At 46.7% G+C, this 18,841-nt stretch overlaps 1 protein-coding gene across 1 annotated transcript in view; it reads right to left on the bottom strand.

Annotated features, from left to right (window-relative positions):
* LOC126335960 (uncharacterized) overlaps nucleotides 1-18,841 on the bottom strand; it is a 1,093,560-nt gene that overhangs the window by 133,045 nt on the left and 941,674 nt on the right. Inside the window, exon 24 of the mRNA XM_049999436.1 lies at nucleotides 5,090-5,367. Within this exon, the coding sequence (XP_049855393.1) occupies nucleotides 5,090-5,367 (278 nt within the window). The remainder of the gene's footprint in view (nucleotides 1-5,089; nucleotides 5,368-18,841) is intronic.

The following is an 18,841-nucleotide window of genomic DNA, read 5'->3' as shown; positions in this document are numbered from 1 at the left end:
AATTTTACACAAGAACACCGAAAATGTCATCCACCGTCGCTACGGAGCGACGGTGTTATAGGCACCGGTGCCAGTAAATGTATGTATGTACAGGATGATTCCGTGAAGTTGTTATGGAAGTCCTAGGATGACGGGGAAGGATGAATGTATCAATTTGAGGTAAGGAAACAAATAGACCGACAGTTATAAGCGGAAACCGTTCTGATACCTCTGACAGTGGAATTCAGGTACTGGTACTATTGTTGTTAAGGACGTGGGGTATGTGGCTTTCAGAGATGGTCGTTATTGTTATTGTGGTCTTCAGTCCAGAGACTGGTTTGATGCAACTCTCCATGCTACTCTATCCTGTGCAAGCCTCTTCATCACCCAGTACCCACTGCAACCTACATCCTTCTGAATCTGCGTAGAGGATATAAGATGAACATCAACAAAAGCAAAACTAGGGTAATGGAATGTAGTCGAATTAAGTCGGGTGATGTTGAGGGTATTAGATTAGGAAATGAAACACTTAAATAAAAGTAGTAAAGGAGTTTTGCTATTTGGGGAGCAAAATAACTGATGATGGTCGAAGTAGAGAGGATATAAAATGTAGACTGGCAATGGCAAGGAAAGCGTTTCTGAAGAAGAGAAATTTGTTAACATCGAGTATAGATTTAAGTGTCAGGAAGACATTTCTGAAAGTATTTGTATGGAGTGTAGCCATGTATGGAAGTGAAACATGGACGATAAATAGTTTGGACAAGAAGAGAATAGAAGCTTTCGAAATGTGGTGCTACAGAAGAATGCTGAAGATTAGATGGGTAGATCACATAACTAATGAGGAAGCATTGAATAGGATTGGGGAGAAGAGAAGTTTGTGGCACAACGTGACCGGAAGAAGGGATCTGTTGGTAGGACATGTTCTGAGGCATCAAGGGATCGCCAATTTAGTACTGGAGGGCAGCGTGGAGGGTAAAAATCGTAGAGGGAGACCAAGAGATGACTACACTACGCAAATTCAGAAGGATGTAGGTTGCAGTGGGTACTGGGAGATGAAGAGGCTTGCACAGGATTGAGTAGCATGGAGAGCTGCATCAAACCAGTCTCTGGACTGTAGACCACAACAACAACAACATACATCTTGCTCATCAGATGATATAGTTTTGTCAGGGCTGGCTCTCCCAAGGCTATCAGTAGTTCTAGTGGAATGTAGAAATGGTAGTACGGGAAAAAACTCGTGTAGTAAACATGGGCTGTAAAATGCACGCCTGACGAGCTACGAGCACTTGTTCATCTTCGCTAGCGTCAAACATATCTGCTCATTGAACAAGTGTTCGCAGCTCTTAATGTATACATTTTAAAGCCAATGTTTAATAGACATTTTTTCTGGTTTGGGTCCATACTACCATGCCCGAAAGTTATCTACCTACAGTCTGGTCAGCAACAGTACCGGTGCATGTATTCAACTGTCAGAGGTATCAGAACGATTTCCCGTTACAACTTTCGACTCGGTCGTTTCCGTTACAGGGACCCTTATTTGAAATTGATACATTATCCTCCTCCATCATCCTTCAAAGGTTGTTACATTATCACGGAATCTACCTGTTTATACGAAGGATTACATTTACAGGCGCCGGCGCCTATAACTTTGACGCCCTGTAGCGTCGCTGGATGACGTTCATGGACATGGATTCCTACGTAAAACGTGATCTACTAAGCCCCCTCTACAACCTGGGAGCAGGCATTAGGAGTGGAATGACCATATAAAAATAATCGTCGGTATTGCAGATGACATTCAGAGATTCATTGGAAGAATCCTAAGGAAATGCAGTCCGAAAACAAAGGAAGTAGGTTACAGTACAGTTGCTCGGCCACTGCTTGAATACTGCTCACCGGTGTGGGATCCGTACCAGGTAGGATTGATGGAAGAGAGAGAGAAGATCCAACGGAGAGCAGCGCGCTTCCTTACAGGATCATTCAGTAATCGCGAAAGCGTTAGGGAGATGATAGATAAACTCCAGTGGAAGACCCTGCAGGAGAGACGCTCAGTAGCTCGGTACTGGCTTTTGTTGAAGTTTCGAGAAGATACCTCCACAGAGGAGTCAACCAGTATATTGCTTCCTCCTACGTATATCTCGCGAAGAGACCTTGGGGATAAAATCAGGGAGAGTAAAGCCCACACAGACGCATGCCGACAATCTTTCTTTCCACGAACAATACGAGACTGGAATAGAAGGAAGAACCAGAATTTCAGAATTTTTTGTTTGTTTAGAATTTCTTCCAGAATTTTTGAAACATACGTAACCCACTTTCTGACACTTTTGAGTGGATGTATTAAGACTAACTATCTCTGCTATTAGTGCTACAGAAGTGGTTTATAGATGCATGCACACAATATGTTTATTCCGCTACTTTGTACACTGTATGAAAATTCGGCCTCTTAGCCTCTCTGGTATTTTGCCAGAGAGTTGCCCGTCCCTCGCCGCGTGGAGACGGGCCGCTACTACTAGAAGAAACCACTCCACTGTACTACTCTTTTATTCCCCCACCACCATACTGAGCTAACTACAACTACTAGCTACTACAACTCAAGACTTTAACAACGTAGTATTTACATATTTACAATTGCGCATTAGATCTGAAGCGCATTTACCCTCTCCCAAGGTAGGCTCGCTGGGCCTCCCTTGAGATTTTATTAACTAATTTTGCGAAATTGCTAAATAATTCGCCATTTGTTAGTCTAACATTTATGTCCCTTGTCTGGAGAAGCTGTCTCTCAACTGAGACAGCCTGCTCATATATTGGACACTGAAACACTGCGTGTTCTGGCGATCCTACGTGAGCACCCCAGTCACACTCCGGTGTTGGCTTTTTACCTATTTTATGCAGGTACGTGTGGTAGGGGCCGTGGCCTGTAAGGAAGTGGACTAGACCCTGTGAGGCCTTCATTATCTTGTTCCTTAGTCTTTCCCTTACTGTGGCTAGAAACCCATGGACTCTACGGCCTGTACTGGACCCATCCCATTCGTCCTGCCAAATGCCGAGCATTTTTTCTCGGATGGATTTGACGCTAGCCAGAGGAGTGTCCATTATACACTCCTGGAAGTGGAAAAAAGAACACATTGACACCGGTGTGTCAGACCCACCATACTTGCTCCGGACACTGCGAGAGGGCTGTATAAGCAATGATCACACGCACGGCACAGCGGACACACCAAGAACCGCGGTGTTGGCCGTCGAATGGCGCTAGCTGCACAGCATTTGTGCACCGCCGCCGTCAGTGTCAGCCAGTTTGCCGTGGCATACGGAGCTCCATCGCTAGTATAGTGGGCATGCGGGAGGCCGGGTGGACGTACCGCCGAATTGCTCAACACGTGGGGCGTGAGGTCTCCACAGTACATCGATGTTGTCGCCAGTGGTCGGCGGAAGGTGCACGTGCCCGTCGACCTGGGACCGGACCGCAGCGACGCACGGATGCACGCCAAGACCGTAGGATCCTACGCAGGGCCGTAGGGGACAGCACCGCCACTTCCCAGCAACTTAGGGACACTGTTGCTCCTGGGGTATCGGCGAGGACCATTCGCAACCGTCTCCATGAAGCTGGGCTACGGTCCCGCACTCCGTTAGGCCGTCTTCCGCTCACACCCCAACTTCGTGCAGCCCGCCTCCAGTGGTGTCGCGCTAGGCGTGAATGGAGGGACGAATGGAGACGTGTCGTCTTCAGCGATGAGAGTCGCTTCTGCCTTGGTGCCAATGATGGTCGTATGCGTGTTTGGCGCCGTGCAGGTGAGCGCCACAATCAGGACTGCATACGACCGAGGCACACAGGGTCAACACCCGGCATCATGGTGTGGGGAGCGATCTCCTACACTGGCCGTACACCTCTGGTGATTGTCGAGGGGACACTGAATAGTGCACGGTACATCCAAACCGTCATCGAACCCATCGTTCTACCATTCCTAGACCGGCAAGGGAACTTGCTGTTCCAACAGGACAATACACGTCCGCATGTATCCCGTGCCACCCAACGTGCTCTAGAAGGTGTAAGTCAACTACCCTGGCCAGCAAGATCTCCGGATCTGTCCCCCATTGAGCATGTTTGGGACTGGATGAAGCGTCGTCTCACGCGGTCTGCACGTCCAGCACGAACGCTGGTCCAACTGAGGCGCCAGGTGGAAATGGCATGGCAAGCCTTTCCACAGGACTACATCCAGCATCTCTACGATCGTCTCCATGGGAGAATAGCAGCCTGCATTGCTGCGAAAGGTGGATATACACTGTACTAGTGCCGACATTGTGCATGCTCTGTTGCCTGTGTCTATGTGCCTGTGGTTATGTCAGTGTGATCATGTGATGTATCTGACCCCAGGAATGTGTCAATAAAGTTTCCCCTTCCTGGGACAATGAATTCACGGTGTTCTTATTTCAATTTTCAGGAGTATATTTTCCACCTTGTCAATGTTTTGTTTGCGCAGCCAGTAGGAGGCTGCGTGCTGCCTTATTATCATGTCTAGCGAACATAGAACCATAATTACCAACAGTGCATCTGTTGGACTTGTGTTGAATGTACCAATGCATCTCAACAGAACGTTCCTCTGTATTCGCCTAACAGCAGCCGCAGGCTTCACCAGAGCTAGCCTGTGGGCCCACACACTGGATGCGTGCCGTGCTATAGGTGCCAGTATACTGTTATGATAGATGTTTATTGCCTTTGACGGCAGATGAAACCTTCTTTGTCCTATTGATATCATCTTGTTGAACAGAGCAGAGAAGGGAGAACCGATAGAGGTACTCAAAGTACCCTCCGCCACACACCGTCAGGTGGCTTGCGGAGTATGGATGTAGGTGTAGAACCTGCAGAGGCAGCCGACCACGTGTTCTGGCTGCTTCACGTTTTCAGTCAGACAGTGTATGAGGCTGTGTGAAACAGGGAGATCAGTTCTAGAGGCTGCAGTCACACTCTTCAGAGCTACCGTTTCCTACTGGTCTGCGGTTGGCCTCTTACAAGGAAATGTGTGGTAGGGAGACGGAACTCAGCTCCTGGTACTCGGCATGTAGACAGTCGCCCATAGTTTGTCATGTAGGAGGCAGCTAGAGCAGGGACACCGACCTGAGGCGCACGCGGTCCTCGCGGCCGCGTCCCCGCTCCTCCGACTTGGCCCGCGCGCCGTCGCAGCGGTAGCGGCCGGTGGAGTGCGCGTGCCGTCGCTCGCCGTGGCGCTCCTCCGACCGGAAGCGGCGGTCCGCCTTCTTGTAGAGGCGCGGCTGCTGCTGCTGCTGCTGCTGCTGCTGCGCCTGCTGGCGGGGGCCTTCCGGGGAGTCCGCGAAGCCCGCCGGCGGCTGCACGATGTCCGGGGAAGGGCCGTCCGCCGCCGTGCTCTCCAGCTCCTGTCGGCACGGCGGAAACCTTTCTGTACAGCCGAGTCGAGGGGGCGCCGTTGCACACAGTGCACCCACAATGTCGCCGGATCTTGTATTGGCATACTGGGTAACAAACATAACAGAACAATGAACGACACCTCACAACAATTGATAAGAGCTGCACTAATGGCCATTAAAATTGCTACACCAAGAAGAAACGCAGATCATAAACTGGTGTTCATTCGACAAATATATTATACTAGAACTGACATGAGATTTGGGTGCATAGATATTGAGAAATCAGTATCCAGAACAATCACCTCTGGTCGTAATAACGGCCTTGATACGCCTCGGCATCGGGTCGTACAGAACTTGGATGGCGTGTACAGGTACAGCTTCCCATGCAGCTTCAACACGATACCACAGTTCATCAAGAGTAGTGACTGGCGTAATGTGACGAGCCAGTTGCTCGGCCACCGTTGACCAGACGCTTTCAGTTGATGAGAGATCTGGAGAATGTGCTGGCCAGGACAGCACTCGAACATTTTCTGTATCCAGAAAGACATGTACAGGGCTGCAACATGCGGTCGTGAATTATTCTGCTGAAATGTAATGACCACTGTTCAAAGTGCCGTCAGTGCGAACAAGAGGTGACCGAGACGTGTAACCAATGGCACCCAATGCCATCACGCCGGGTGATACGACAGTATGGCGATGACGAATACACGCTTCCAATGTGCATTCACCGCGATGTCGCCAAACACGGATGCGACCAGCATGGTGCTGTAAACAGAACCTGGATTCATCCGAAAAAACGACGTTTTGCCATTCGTGCAGCCAGGTTCGTCGTTGAGTACATCATCGCAGGCGCTCCTGTCTGTGATGCAGCGTCAAGGGTAATCGCAGCCATGGTCTCCGGGCTGATAGTCCATGCTGCTGCAAACGTCGTCGATCTGTTCGTGTAGATGGTTGTTGTCTTGCAAACGTCCCCATCTGTTGACTCAAGGATCGAGACGTGGCTGCACGATCCGTTACAGCCATGCGGATACGATGCCTGTCATCTCGACTGCTAGTGAAACGAGGCCGTTGGGATCCAGCACGGCGTTCCGTATTACCCCCATGAACACACCGATTCCATATTCTGCTAACAGTCATTGGATCTTGACCAACGCGAGCAGCAATGTCGCAATACGATAAACCGTAATCGCGATAGGCTACAATCCGACCTTTATCAAAGTCGGAAATGTGATGGTACGCATTTCTCCTTTATACACTAGCCATCACAACAACGTTTCACCAGGTGACGTCGGTCAACTGCTGCTTGTGCATGAGAAATCGGTTGGAAACTGTCCTCATGTCAGCACGTTGTGGGTGTCGCCACCGGCGCCAACCTCTTGTGAATGCTCTGAAAAGCTTATCATTTGCCTATCAGAGCACCTTCTTCCTGATGGTTAAATTTCGCGTCTGTAGCACGTCATCTTCGTGGTATAGCAATGTTAATGGTCAGTAGTGTACTTTCTTGCGCCAAGCCGGCCCCTGTGGGTGAGTGGTTCTAGGCGCTTGAGTCCGGAAGCGCGCTGCTGTTACGGTCGCTGGTTCGAACCCTGCCTCGGGAATCGATGTGTGTGATGCCCTTCGGTTAGTTAGGTTTAAGTACGAGGGCGAGTCAAATGAAAACCTTAATATATTTTTTAAAATATTATTTATTGTGCAGAAGTGGTACAAAACTGTATCACTTTTCAACATAATCTCCCCCACGCTCAATGCAAGTTCTCCAGCGCTTACAAAGTGCATAAATTCCTTCAGAAAAATTCTTTTAGTGATCCGCGCAAATACTCATGGACCGCGTGGCGTACCTCTTCGTCAGAACGGAACATCTTTCATCCCATTGCGTCTGTGAGTGGTCCAAACATATGGAAATCATTTGGGGGCAAGGTCTGGTGAGTATGGTGGATAAGGAAGACACTCAAAATGCAAGTCTGTGATTCTTGCAACTGTTGTACGGGCAGTGTGGGAACTTGCTTTATCATGTTCCAAAAGGATACCTGCTGATAGCAATCCACGTCGCTTTGATTTGATTGCAGGCCACAGATGATACACTGGTGACAGTGGTCCCTGTAGGCAGGTAATCCTCCAAAATGACGCTTTTATCGTCCCAAAAGAGAGTCAGCATAACCTTCCCTTCTGATGGTTCTGTTCGAAACTTATTTTGTTTTGGTGATAAGGAATGGCGGCATTCGTTATTCGCTCTCTTCGTTTCCAGTTAGTGGAAGTCAACCTAGGTTTCGTTCCCAGTAACGAGTTTGCAAGGAAGCCATCACCTTCTCGTTCAAGGCGCCGAAGAGGTTGTTCACGTCGTTCTCTCATTTCAGGAGTCAGCTGCCGTGGCACCCATCTTGCAGACACTTTGTGAAACTGGAGCACATCATGCACAATGTGGTGTGCTGATCCATGACTAATCTGTAAAAAACTGCAATGTCATTAAGTCTCACTCGGCGGTTTTCCTTCACTATGGCTTCAACTTCTGCAATGTTCTGTGGAGTCACAACTCTTTCTGCATGACCTGGACGAGGAGCATCTTCCACTGAAGTCACACCATTTGCGAACTTCCTACTCCATTCGTAGACTTTCTGCTGCGACAAACGTGCATCACCATACCGAACCTTCATTCGTCGATGAATTTCAATAGGTTTCACACCTTCCTTACGCAAAAACCGAACTACAGATCGCTGTTCTTCCCTGGTGCAAGTCGCAAGTGGGACGTCCATTTTTATACTGATACTGCGGCGGTATGTGTGTATCTGCACTATGCTGCCACCTACAAGCCATTCTGCAGGCTGTTTGTAGCACGCTTACTAACTCACAGGATAACGACGCGAAATTTCGATTTGTTATTACAAGTTTAAGATTGTCATTTGACTCACCCTCGTATGTCTAAGTGTAGGGGACTGATAACCTCAGATGTTAAGTCCCATACTGCTTGGAGCTATTTGAACCTTGCGCCAAACGCACCGTTTAATTTTCTACGGCGGCGACGTCGACTCGAACGAGATGTGCAGCGGCCCTAAAAATTCCGACTCGAAGAGTTTAAGAAGCTGTTGCCTGGGGTGCGCAAAGTGAGTACAACAGACAAGTGCACTCGACGTGCCTGCCACAATTGTAGCGCATTTTTTCCTAGATGTCCAAGAGCTCAAGTGCTCTTTCAGCATTGTAATAGTCTCAGCCGGGCACCGCTCGTTTCATAACAATTCCCGCATATGTGACGTCATTTTAATGTCACGCGCAATATCAGAAGCAAGGGCTGCTGTGGACTTTAATTAGCGTTCGATATGGACATCTCACAAGACTCCATGCACATATAGCCAATATTTATAAAATACGCGTCATTCTTGGAATGATTTATTACAATTATTATAACTAAATGTCACATAATTAAATATCGTCGGTTAATGCCTTCATATAAGAATGTTCTCTCAGGAGTGAGTTGGAATAGTCAATAATTTACTAATTAAGCATGAAACCGTCTTGTGTTATAATTTGCAGTATTCCGTTTCAGGGTAACTAAACACTGGAAATTTATCACAGTCGCGTCAGCAATGTAATTAAAATCTCAGTTAACAACGCGTCAGTCATACAAGCCTTCAAGAGTTACCATGGTAACTAAGACAGGAGACTAATTTTACACGACAGAATACTAGAGTAATCGATAACATCATGATTTCTGTAGTCAAAAGCTGTAGGTTTGCATCTCGCCACATGCAAACACTTTTTATTTCATGTCAGCGTTGTTAAGAGATCATGGGACTTTATTATGAATGTAATAGAAGTAAGTTCAGCAATATTTATTGTTATTTACATTTCTCCCTGATTAGAAAATGAAGAATGCCACAAATATTTAGCAATTTCTGAATGTGTGGTTAAACAGGAACCTAAGACGGCAGCTTAAGTTGTAGCGACTAAATCTAGCAGCAACAAAATTAATTTTTTTCCTTGTCATAAGCATTTGACTCCTTATTTCCGCATATGTGGCGACTTCCGATTGCGTGGTTAGGCAGAAACCTGAGAGTGGATCTTACACTCATACTGTTCCTTGTCAAAACGTCCTTAGGAGTTCCTGCAGTCGGCGATATTGCGTGTGACGTCAGAATGACGCTATGTTTGCGGGAAGAGTCTTATCCGTCTCAGCCAGTTTCCGGCGGCAGGAGAATGGGGCTTTTTGTTCGGCCTGTAGAAGATGAGCTGCATTTTTGCTAATGCTTCTATACGGGTTCCTGTTGAAGCCGACTAGGATGGTTTACACGGAGAGAAATTCCCCAAGCTGGCTGTTGCAGAAAAAGTTCTTCATGTTCCACTAGGGTGCTGCACCTTACAGAAGGGCGGCAAGTAAGCGGGTGATGGGAATGGCCAATGAAAATTTCTACATTCTGCTCCTTAATTTGTCTGGCTAAAAACCCTATTTGCTGAACCATTTCGCGAGTTGTAGGGAGCTTCCGAAATCGGGCAGTTGGCCAACAGCCACTGTGCGGTGGAGAGTCTGAGTGGCCTCTGGAGGGGCGGTGTCGTCTTCATTGTGTACGTAAGAAAAAAATGGTTCAAATGGGTCTGAGCATTATGGGACTTAACTTCTGAGGTCATCAGTCGCCTAGAACTTAAAACTACGTAAAACTAACTAACCTAAGGACATCACACACATCTATGCCAGAGGCAGGATTCGAACCTGCGACCGTAGCGATCGCGCGGTTCCAGACTGTCGCGCCTAGAACCGCTCGGCCACCACGGCTGGCGTGTGTACGTCAGAAGTCGGGAATAGGTTATTCTTCGTCATCAACCAAATGACTTAGCGCAATACCCAAGACTAAGAGAACGAGAAATGCGTTCCAGGACCCAGGTGTGGAGTCCTACTTAGCACTTTCCTGTGTCCTCGGAGACTGTGGTAGATTACTGAGTGTGAACCTGTTCGTTGCAGAGAGAGAGAGAGAGAGAGCGAGAGAGAGAGACTTCATGCCAGGGTGTCAAGCCATCAGATGGCTAACGTTGGCGTTCGATAAATGTGACAAATTTCGCTGCAGTTATTTCATGCCAATAAATGTCATTTGTCCCCATGCAAATTTCATTTAGATCTGCATGGCTACTCTGCAAATGACACTTAAGTGTCTGTAAGAGGGCTCATCCAACAACCTTCACCCCAATCCTCTATTATTCCATTGTCCGACAGCGCGTGGAAAGAGGTATACCTGTATCTTTCCACGCGAGCTTTAATTTCACTTATTCCATTATGATAGTCGTCTCTCCCTATGTTGGTCGGCGTCAACAAAATATTTTCGCATTCGAAGGAGAAAGCTGGTGATTGACATTTCCTGAGAAGATTCTGACGCAACGAAAAACGCCTTTATTTTATTGATTACCATCGTAAATCCTGTATCAATTCCATGACGCTCTCTCCCCTATTTCTCGATAGTACAAAACGTACTGCCACTCTCTGAACTTTCTTCATGTGCTCCGTTAATCCTATCTGGTAAGGATCCTACAGCGAACAGCAGTACTCAAAACGAGGGCGGACAAACGTAGTGTGGGCAGTCTCCTTAGGAGATCTGTTGCACTTTGTAAGTGCTCTGCCAATATAAAGTAGTCTTCGGTTCACCTTCCACGCAACATTTTTGATGTGTTCTCTTCAATTTAAGCTGTTCGTAATTTAATTACTAGGTATTTAGCTGAATTTTTTGCCTTTAGATTTAACTGATTTATTGTGCAATCTAAGTTCAATGGATTCCTTTTAGCACTTATGTGGACGACCTCACATTTTTCATTATTTATGTTCAATTGCCAATTTTCACCAATAATATGATTAAAGTTTGACTGTTTGTGACGAGCGAAATATGCCAAACTTCATATGGAGTGTCTTTCGATAGTGCGAACAAATGTTTTATCTTTTATGGTGGCGCTAGCTGTTACCTGCATCTGCTCTCACTTATCAGTATTGTTGTTAACATGAGTCATGGTAAGTAAGTAAGCTACTGTACGTGCAATAGCATTACGTGTCTTCCTGTTCGGGTAAGCATAATCGTGATGTGCGTCTCGCTCTCCCCAATTGAAACTGTTCCAACGAACGATGCGTCGACATGCGCAACGTAGCTACGGAGCAATGCATACAGAGGGTCACGGACAGAAGCGCGCATCTCTGCATCGTGCTACTGAAGTAGTAATACGTTATACAACGTGCACGTTATGCAGCAAACAGTGTGTCAGTGTGCATTAAACACCATGAAGGCTTTATAAGCATTGCATTCGTTACTTTGAATCGTATCACGTAACACAATTCAACCAATAAAAGCATTTTCACTAATACAATAAAAACCAAAGTCAAAGAGTAAACAGCTTATTCAAAGAGTAAATATGTTTCCATAATTCGTGTAGTACTCTTCAAATCAATACGTAGCTTGTACAACATGCTTTCTAAAATAGCCTACACTATGTGATAAAAAGCATTCGGACATCTGGCTGAAAATGACATACAAGTTCGTTTCGCTCGCCGTCGGTAATGCTGGAATTCAATAAGGTGTTCGCCCACTACTAGCCTTGATTACAGCTTCCGCTCTCGCAGGCAGACGTTCAATCAGGCGCCGGAAGATTTCCTGTGGAATGGCAGCCCATTCTTCACGGAGTGCTGCACTGAGGAGAGGTATTGATGTCGGTCGGTGAGGCCTGGCACGAAGTCGGAGTTCCAAAACATCTCAAAGGTGTTCTATAGGATTCAGGTCAAAACTCTGTGCAGGCCAGTCCATTACACAGATGTTACTGTCGTGTAACCACTCCATCATGCATTATGAACAGGTGCTCGATTGTGTTGAGAGGTGCAATCGCCATCCCCGAATTGCTCTTCAACCGTGGGAAGCAAGAAGGTGCTTAAAACATCAATGTCGGCCTGTGATGTGATAGTGCCACGCAAAACAACAAGGGGTGCAAGGCCCTTCCATGAAAAACACGACAACACCATAACACCACCGCCCTGAATTTTACTGTTGGCACTACCCACGCTGGCAGATGACGTTCACTGGGCATTGGCCATACCCACACCCTGCCATCAGATCGCCATATTGTGTACCCTGATTCGTCACTCCACACAATGTTTGTCCACTGTTCAATCGTCCAATGTTTACGCTCCTTATACCAAGCGAGGCGAAGTTTGGCATTTACCGGCGTGATATGTGGCTTATCAGCAGACGTTAGACCATGAAACCCAAGTTTTCTCATCTCGCGCCTAACTGTCATAGTACTTGGAGTGCATCCTGACGCAGTTTGGAAGTCCTGTGTGATGATCTGGATAGATGTCTGCCTATTCCACATTACGACCATCTTCAACTGCCGTCGGTCTCTGTCAGTCAACAGATGAGGTGGTCCTGTACGCTTTTGTGCTGTGCATGTCCCTTCACGTTGCCACTTAATTATCACATGGGAAACAGTGGACCTAGAGATGTTTAGGAGTGTGGAAATCTCGCGTATAGACGTATGACAAAAGTGACACCCAGTCACCTAACCACGTTCGAAGTCTGTGAGTTCCGCGGAGCGCTCCATTCTGCTCTCTCACGACGTACATTGATTGCTGAGGGGGCTGATATGGAGCACCTGGCAGGAGGTGACAGCACAATGCACCTAATATGAAAAACGTATGTTTTCGGGGGTGTCCGGGTACTTTTGATCACATAGTGTATGGTCTTCCTCAGGTTTCAAATTTCGTCAAAATAAGTTCTGCGGGTTAGTCTTGAAATCGTAAAAGAGTTATTTTTGGATTTAAATACTAGCATGGATACAACTTCCAGTTACGACATCTGATTCTCCTTGGTTCGATTTTGATCAATTAAAGCCTTTACGGTGCCACAGACTATGCTCAAGTTACCTACGGACTCCCCATGAGAACTCGTCTAGTAGTTTTGAAGAAGCGTGTTCAAACAGACAGACAGACTATCTTACAGGCTCGTGAATGGTGTAGATTACTTAGAGGGTTAGACGTTATCGGACAGTGGTTGAAAAAGCTTAAGTCATTGCCCTGAGCCTTTCCTCGCTGCTGTGGTGGTAAGTTGGACCTTGTTCGCTAGCCTGATGCGTGGTTTTCTCGGAGCTGTACAGATACCAGCCGATGGCCATCTCGTCACGAATGCAAGTGTAGAAAGTGACAAAAGTGGAGAATGCTCTGATGATATGACTCCGAAGCAGTGTTTCTGTATCCTGGTATTTAATTAGTGAAGTACCACATGGTAGAAGTATTTTAACAGGCGTCTGTAAACTTTCACTTATAACTGTTTTGTCAGTTGTCGGAGAGTACGTCGTGATGGCAGATAATGTGAATCAAACGAGTGAGGTGGCGCAGTAGACAGCACACTGGACGCGCGTTCGGGAAGGCGTCGGTTCAAATCCTCGTCCGATTTAGGTTTTCCGTGATTTCCCTAAATCGCTCCAGGCGAATGTCTGCATGGTTCCTTTGAAAAGAGTACGGGCGATTTCCCTTCCCATCTTTTGGCAAGCCGAGATTGTGCTCCGCCTATAACAATCGCGGTGCTGACGGGACATTCAACTGTTAACTTGCGTCCTTCCTTCCACTGAATTAGTGCCTTCCTAAATGATTCTTCGGGTGCAGGTGATGCGCACAAGGTGTTTTAAGCGAGATATGGAATTTATGTACACCAACATAATTGGAGAAAACCGGGTCTCAACAATATAAGCTGTATTTACCAGTCTTCTTTAAGGATTAACCAACCCGTTTCCCGGCCTGTACTCTTCACAAAGTAAATGATGTAGACCAGAAGGAGAGCAGCATCGGGTGAGCTCCTGCAGTAAAAGGTATCCACTTCTTTGTGAACTGGTGCAATCACTTGGTTCTCAAAAGCTAACTGGATGAAGAAGAGAAGGAAACTTCAGGTATGACGTCCCGATTATTTGAAAGATTTGCTATATCTCGAGTTGTATGAAATCATGGTCATCAGCATTAACTACAGCAGCCAAAAACGTGTTGCGGGAATATGTCAGCCTCTGGCACTCGTTAGTTTTAGGCCAGAAGGTTTTACAGCCCAAAATTTTTTGTGAACCTTCGCGCCTTCCTAGTATTGACTATTATCGAGAAGCGTTTACAATACGTTAACTACACTCGGCATTTGACACCGAGCAGCCTAAACGCGCACGAGCTAGCATACAATACGGAATCATTTCAGTCATGTCAGCGGCTACTTTCATTATTCGCGCACTATCTAGTTCATTTTAGTGATTTACTAGGCAGTACAGAATGCTCAGAGCAGAGAAGTGCAAACGTTACAGGGATTTGGAAATTATAGAACACAGAGTATTTTGAAATAAACCTACTGTTACTTGGTCAATACAACATAAATAAGTCGATCCAAGGCATGGTACGAAAAGTACCCCTAAAACATTACATAAGCAGTTCCAGCCTGCACTAACCCCTCCATACACCGCATTTTAGACGTCATATTAATCCATTGCATGCAGTTACCTGCACAGTGTTCACTTGAAAACTGATTGAGATGTCTCTGCACTCGCTACCAGCGACAATTCCAGTCTGGCTTCAAAGCAGTTGTTGTTGGAAAGGGTGGCACTCAGCTCCTGTTCAACCTCTTTTTACGACCACTGCATTTACGCAGTGTTACGTGACTGCGAATGTTACACCATCTTTGTAGATACGATGGACTGTCCTCGTCAATACGCAAACAAATTGGGGAACTTCATTCATTGGTTGGCCACGCGCACGACAAAACACGATGGCTGCTTTCTGACATTGAGTCACTTCTCCCAGGCTAACCATCTTACTGCGGCTATTGGACACAACCGACTAGCATATACGGTTTCAGATCAAAAATATTAGGACACCCGTACACTACCCCCCGTAAGTTTTGAAACACCTAGTAATTATAGACAATGGAAAGGAAACACAGTATAAATATGCATTTTGTTTTCCAAATGTTTAATAAGCTCAAATAATACACAGGAAGATGCAACAACTAAATTTTCGATACCTCAAAATAGCCGCCCTTTCCTTTCATCAGTGCCTTGCGCACTCTCGGCATACGCTGCGTCATTTTGCCCAGGTTTCAGTTGGAATTAATCTCCATTCTTGCTGCATTCATGGTGATCCACTCATGATTTCCCGTTTTCGGATCCTCCTGTCCAATTCATCCCATAGCAGCTCGACTGGGTTACAATCAGGGGATTTGGGCGGCCATTCCATGTTTTTCAATATTTTACGAACCTCTAAAGACTTCATATATTTCTGACACAAGCGAGAAGTATGTTTCGGGTCGTTGTCTTGCTGCAAGACAAACCCTTTCCCAATCAGACGCAAACCAGATGTCTTAACATGTTAGCCGGCCGGAGTGGCCGAGCGGTTCTGGGCGCTACAGTCTGGGACCGCGCGACCGCTACGGTCGCAGGTTCAATCCTGTCTCGGGCATGGATGTGTATGGCGTCCTTAGGTTAGTTAGGTTTAAGTAGTTCTAAGTTCTAGGGGAGTGATGATCTCAGAAGTTTAGTTCAGCAGTCAATTCACGGGCAGTTTTTAATCTGTTACGTTTACTGGGCACTACCAAATACTTCTCCTGGCGTTCTGATATTTTCGTAGACGCTCCTGAGCGAGGACGATCTCCATAGGAGCCTGTTTCTCGATGCCGATGTATGGTTCTGACAACGCCCCTGACGGAAATCATTAGCTTCTTTGTTGTTTGTCGGACACTGTTGGTGCAAAGTGATTATCATTACCCGTGATTCATTAGTAATCTGGCTCTATGGGGCCATTTTCAATCACTTTCGTGGCGTGTTATACCTTTATGCAAACGCAACTACAAGTGGACAGAAATGTAAACATGGTACCTCAACATAGCCATGCGGTCTACTCGCGCCACCTGGCGTGTTTAGTAGAACTGCTTGGGCAGGAAACGTCGGTTTACATAAAACGAAGCAATACTAGTATGTTCCAATATGTATGTATATGTACAGTAATTAAGTGTACAATACTGTAAGTGTCATTATTAACTGTTATTTGAGCTTGCTATTCCGTATTCTAACCAATAACTCACGTAGAATACTTTCATCTTTCCAGAATGAGATTCACTCTGCAGCGGAGTGTGCGCTGATATGAAACTTCCTTGCAGGTTAAAACTGTGTGCCCGACCGAGACTCGAACTCGGGACCTTTGCCCTTCGCGGGCAAGTGCTCTACCGTCTGAGCTACCGAAGCATAACTCACGCCCGGTCTCACAGCTTTACTTCTGCCAGTATCTCGTCTCCTACCTTCCAAACTTTACAGAAGCTCTTCTGCGAACCTGCAGAACTAGCACTCCTGGAAGAAAGGATATTACGGAGACATGGCTTTGCCACAGCCTGGGGGATGTTTCCAGAATGAGATTTTCACTCTGCAGCGGAGTGTGCGCTCGCAGGAGAGCTTCTGTAAAGTTTGGAAGGTAGGAGACGAGATACTGGCAGAAGTAGAGCTGTGAGACCGGGCGCGAGGCGTGCTTCGGTAGCTCAGATGGTAGAGCAATTGCCCGCGAAAGGCAAAGGTCCCGAGTTCGAGTCTCGGTCGGGCACACAGTTTTAATCTGCCAGGAAATTTCACTTCCATCTTGCTCCGTTGTAATACGCAGCATGGTGTTTCCAAAATTATGGAGGGCAGTGTATGTATGCGGAATACCACATACACACATCAAAAAAAGTTTTCCATCACCCCAGTTCCCAGAACGCCTGAAGGTAGACGTGGACTGTGTATATTGCACCACAGACACAGCCCATTTGACTGCTCAGAAATATCACCAAACCCGCCCAAAGATGTAAACAACCATACATGAGCAGCGCCTATTGGACGAAGGGGGTCCAACACCCGATTAGTTCCAGTCATTCTACCACGAACGAAGTTCGCGGCTCGTGTTGTCTGTACTTCAGCCATGCTTATACGGTCAATACCGCGGTTCGATCGTGTCCGCACTGTTACTTCGTGCCAGGAAGGGCTCTCAACGAGGGGAAAGGTCCATGCGTCTCGGAGTGAACCAAAGCAATGTTGTTCAGACATGGAGGAAATACAGAGAGACAGGAACTGTCGATCACATGACTCGCTCAGGCTGCCCAAGGGCTACTACTGAAGTGGATGACCGCTACCTGCGGATTATGGCTCGGAGGAACCCTGACAGCAACGCCACCATGTTGAATAATGCTTTTCGTGCAGCTACAGGACGTCGTGTTATGACTCAAATGGTGCGCAACAAGCTGCATGATGCGCAACTTCACTCCCGATGTCCATGGCGAGGTCCACCTTTGCAACCAAGACGCCATGCAGCGCGTTACAGATGGGCCTAACAACACGCCAAATGGACCGCTCAGAATTGGCATCACGTTCCCTTCACCAATGAAATTCGCATATGCCTTCAACCAGACAATCATCAGAGACGTGTTTGGAGGCTGAACACCTTAGACACACTGTCCATCGAGTGCAGCAAGATGGAGGTTCCTTGCTGTTTTAGGGTGGCATTATGTGGGGCCGACGTACGCCGCTGATGGCCATGGAAGGCGCCGTAAGGGCTGTACGATACGTGAATGCAATCCTCCGACCGATAGTGCAACCATATCGGCAGTATATTGGCAAGGCATTCATCTTCGTGGACAACAATTCGCGACCCCATCGTGCACATTTTGTGAATGACTTCCTTCAGGATAACGACATCGCTTGACTAGAATGGCCAGCATGTTCTCCAGACATGAACCCTATCGAACATGCCTGGAATAGAATGAAAACGGCTGTTTACGGACGACGTGACCCACCAACCACTCTGAGGGATCTACGCCGAATCGCCGTTGAGGAGTGGGACAATCTGGACCAACAGTGCCTTGATGTACTTGTGGATAGTATGCCACGACGAATACAGTCATGCATCGATGCAAGAGGACGTGCTACTAGGTTTTAGAGGTACCGGTGTCTACAGCAATCTGACCACCACCTCTAAAGGTTTCGCTGTATGGTGGTACAACATGCAATGTGTGGTTTTCATGAGCAATAAAAAGAACAGAAATGATGTTTATGTTGATCTCTATTCCAATTTTCTGTACAGGTTCCGAACTCTCGGAACCGAGGTGATGAAAAACTTTTTTGTTGTGTGTATATTTAACAGGGGATGTTGAACATATACAATGAGGGACAGTCCCTAATGGTGACACGTTTGTTTGACCCACAGAAGAGTGTAACAGAAACGTTACGAAACCTTAACGGACAGACTATTGAAGATAGAAGCCAACGCTTACTTAAAAAGTTATAAGAATCAGCTTCATGTGAGGAAGAATATGCTGCTACACTTATGTTCAGAAAAAAAACATTACACCTTGAATGACTAGAGTCAAAACTTCATTTTCAGAGGACATGTACGTTAGTATATTCTTCTGAAGCGATTAGCATTTCAGTCACCTAGGTTCAGCCTCCTCCCCCCATGAACCATGGACCTTGCCGTTGGTGGGGAGGC

The sequence above is a fragment of the Schistocerca gregaria genome, chromosome 2 (assembly GCF_023897955.1).
Source record: "Schistocerca gregaria isolate iqSchGreg1 chromosome 2, iqSchGreg1.2, whole genome shotgun sequence".
Taxonomy (NCBI): Eukaryota; Metazoa; Arthropoda; class Insecta; order Orthoptera; family Acrididae; genus Schistocerca; species Schistocerca gregaria.
This window is presented reverse-complemented; position numbering and strand designations above follow the sequence as displayed.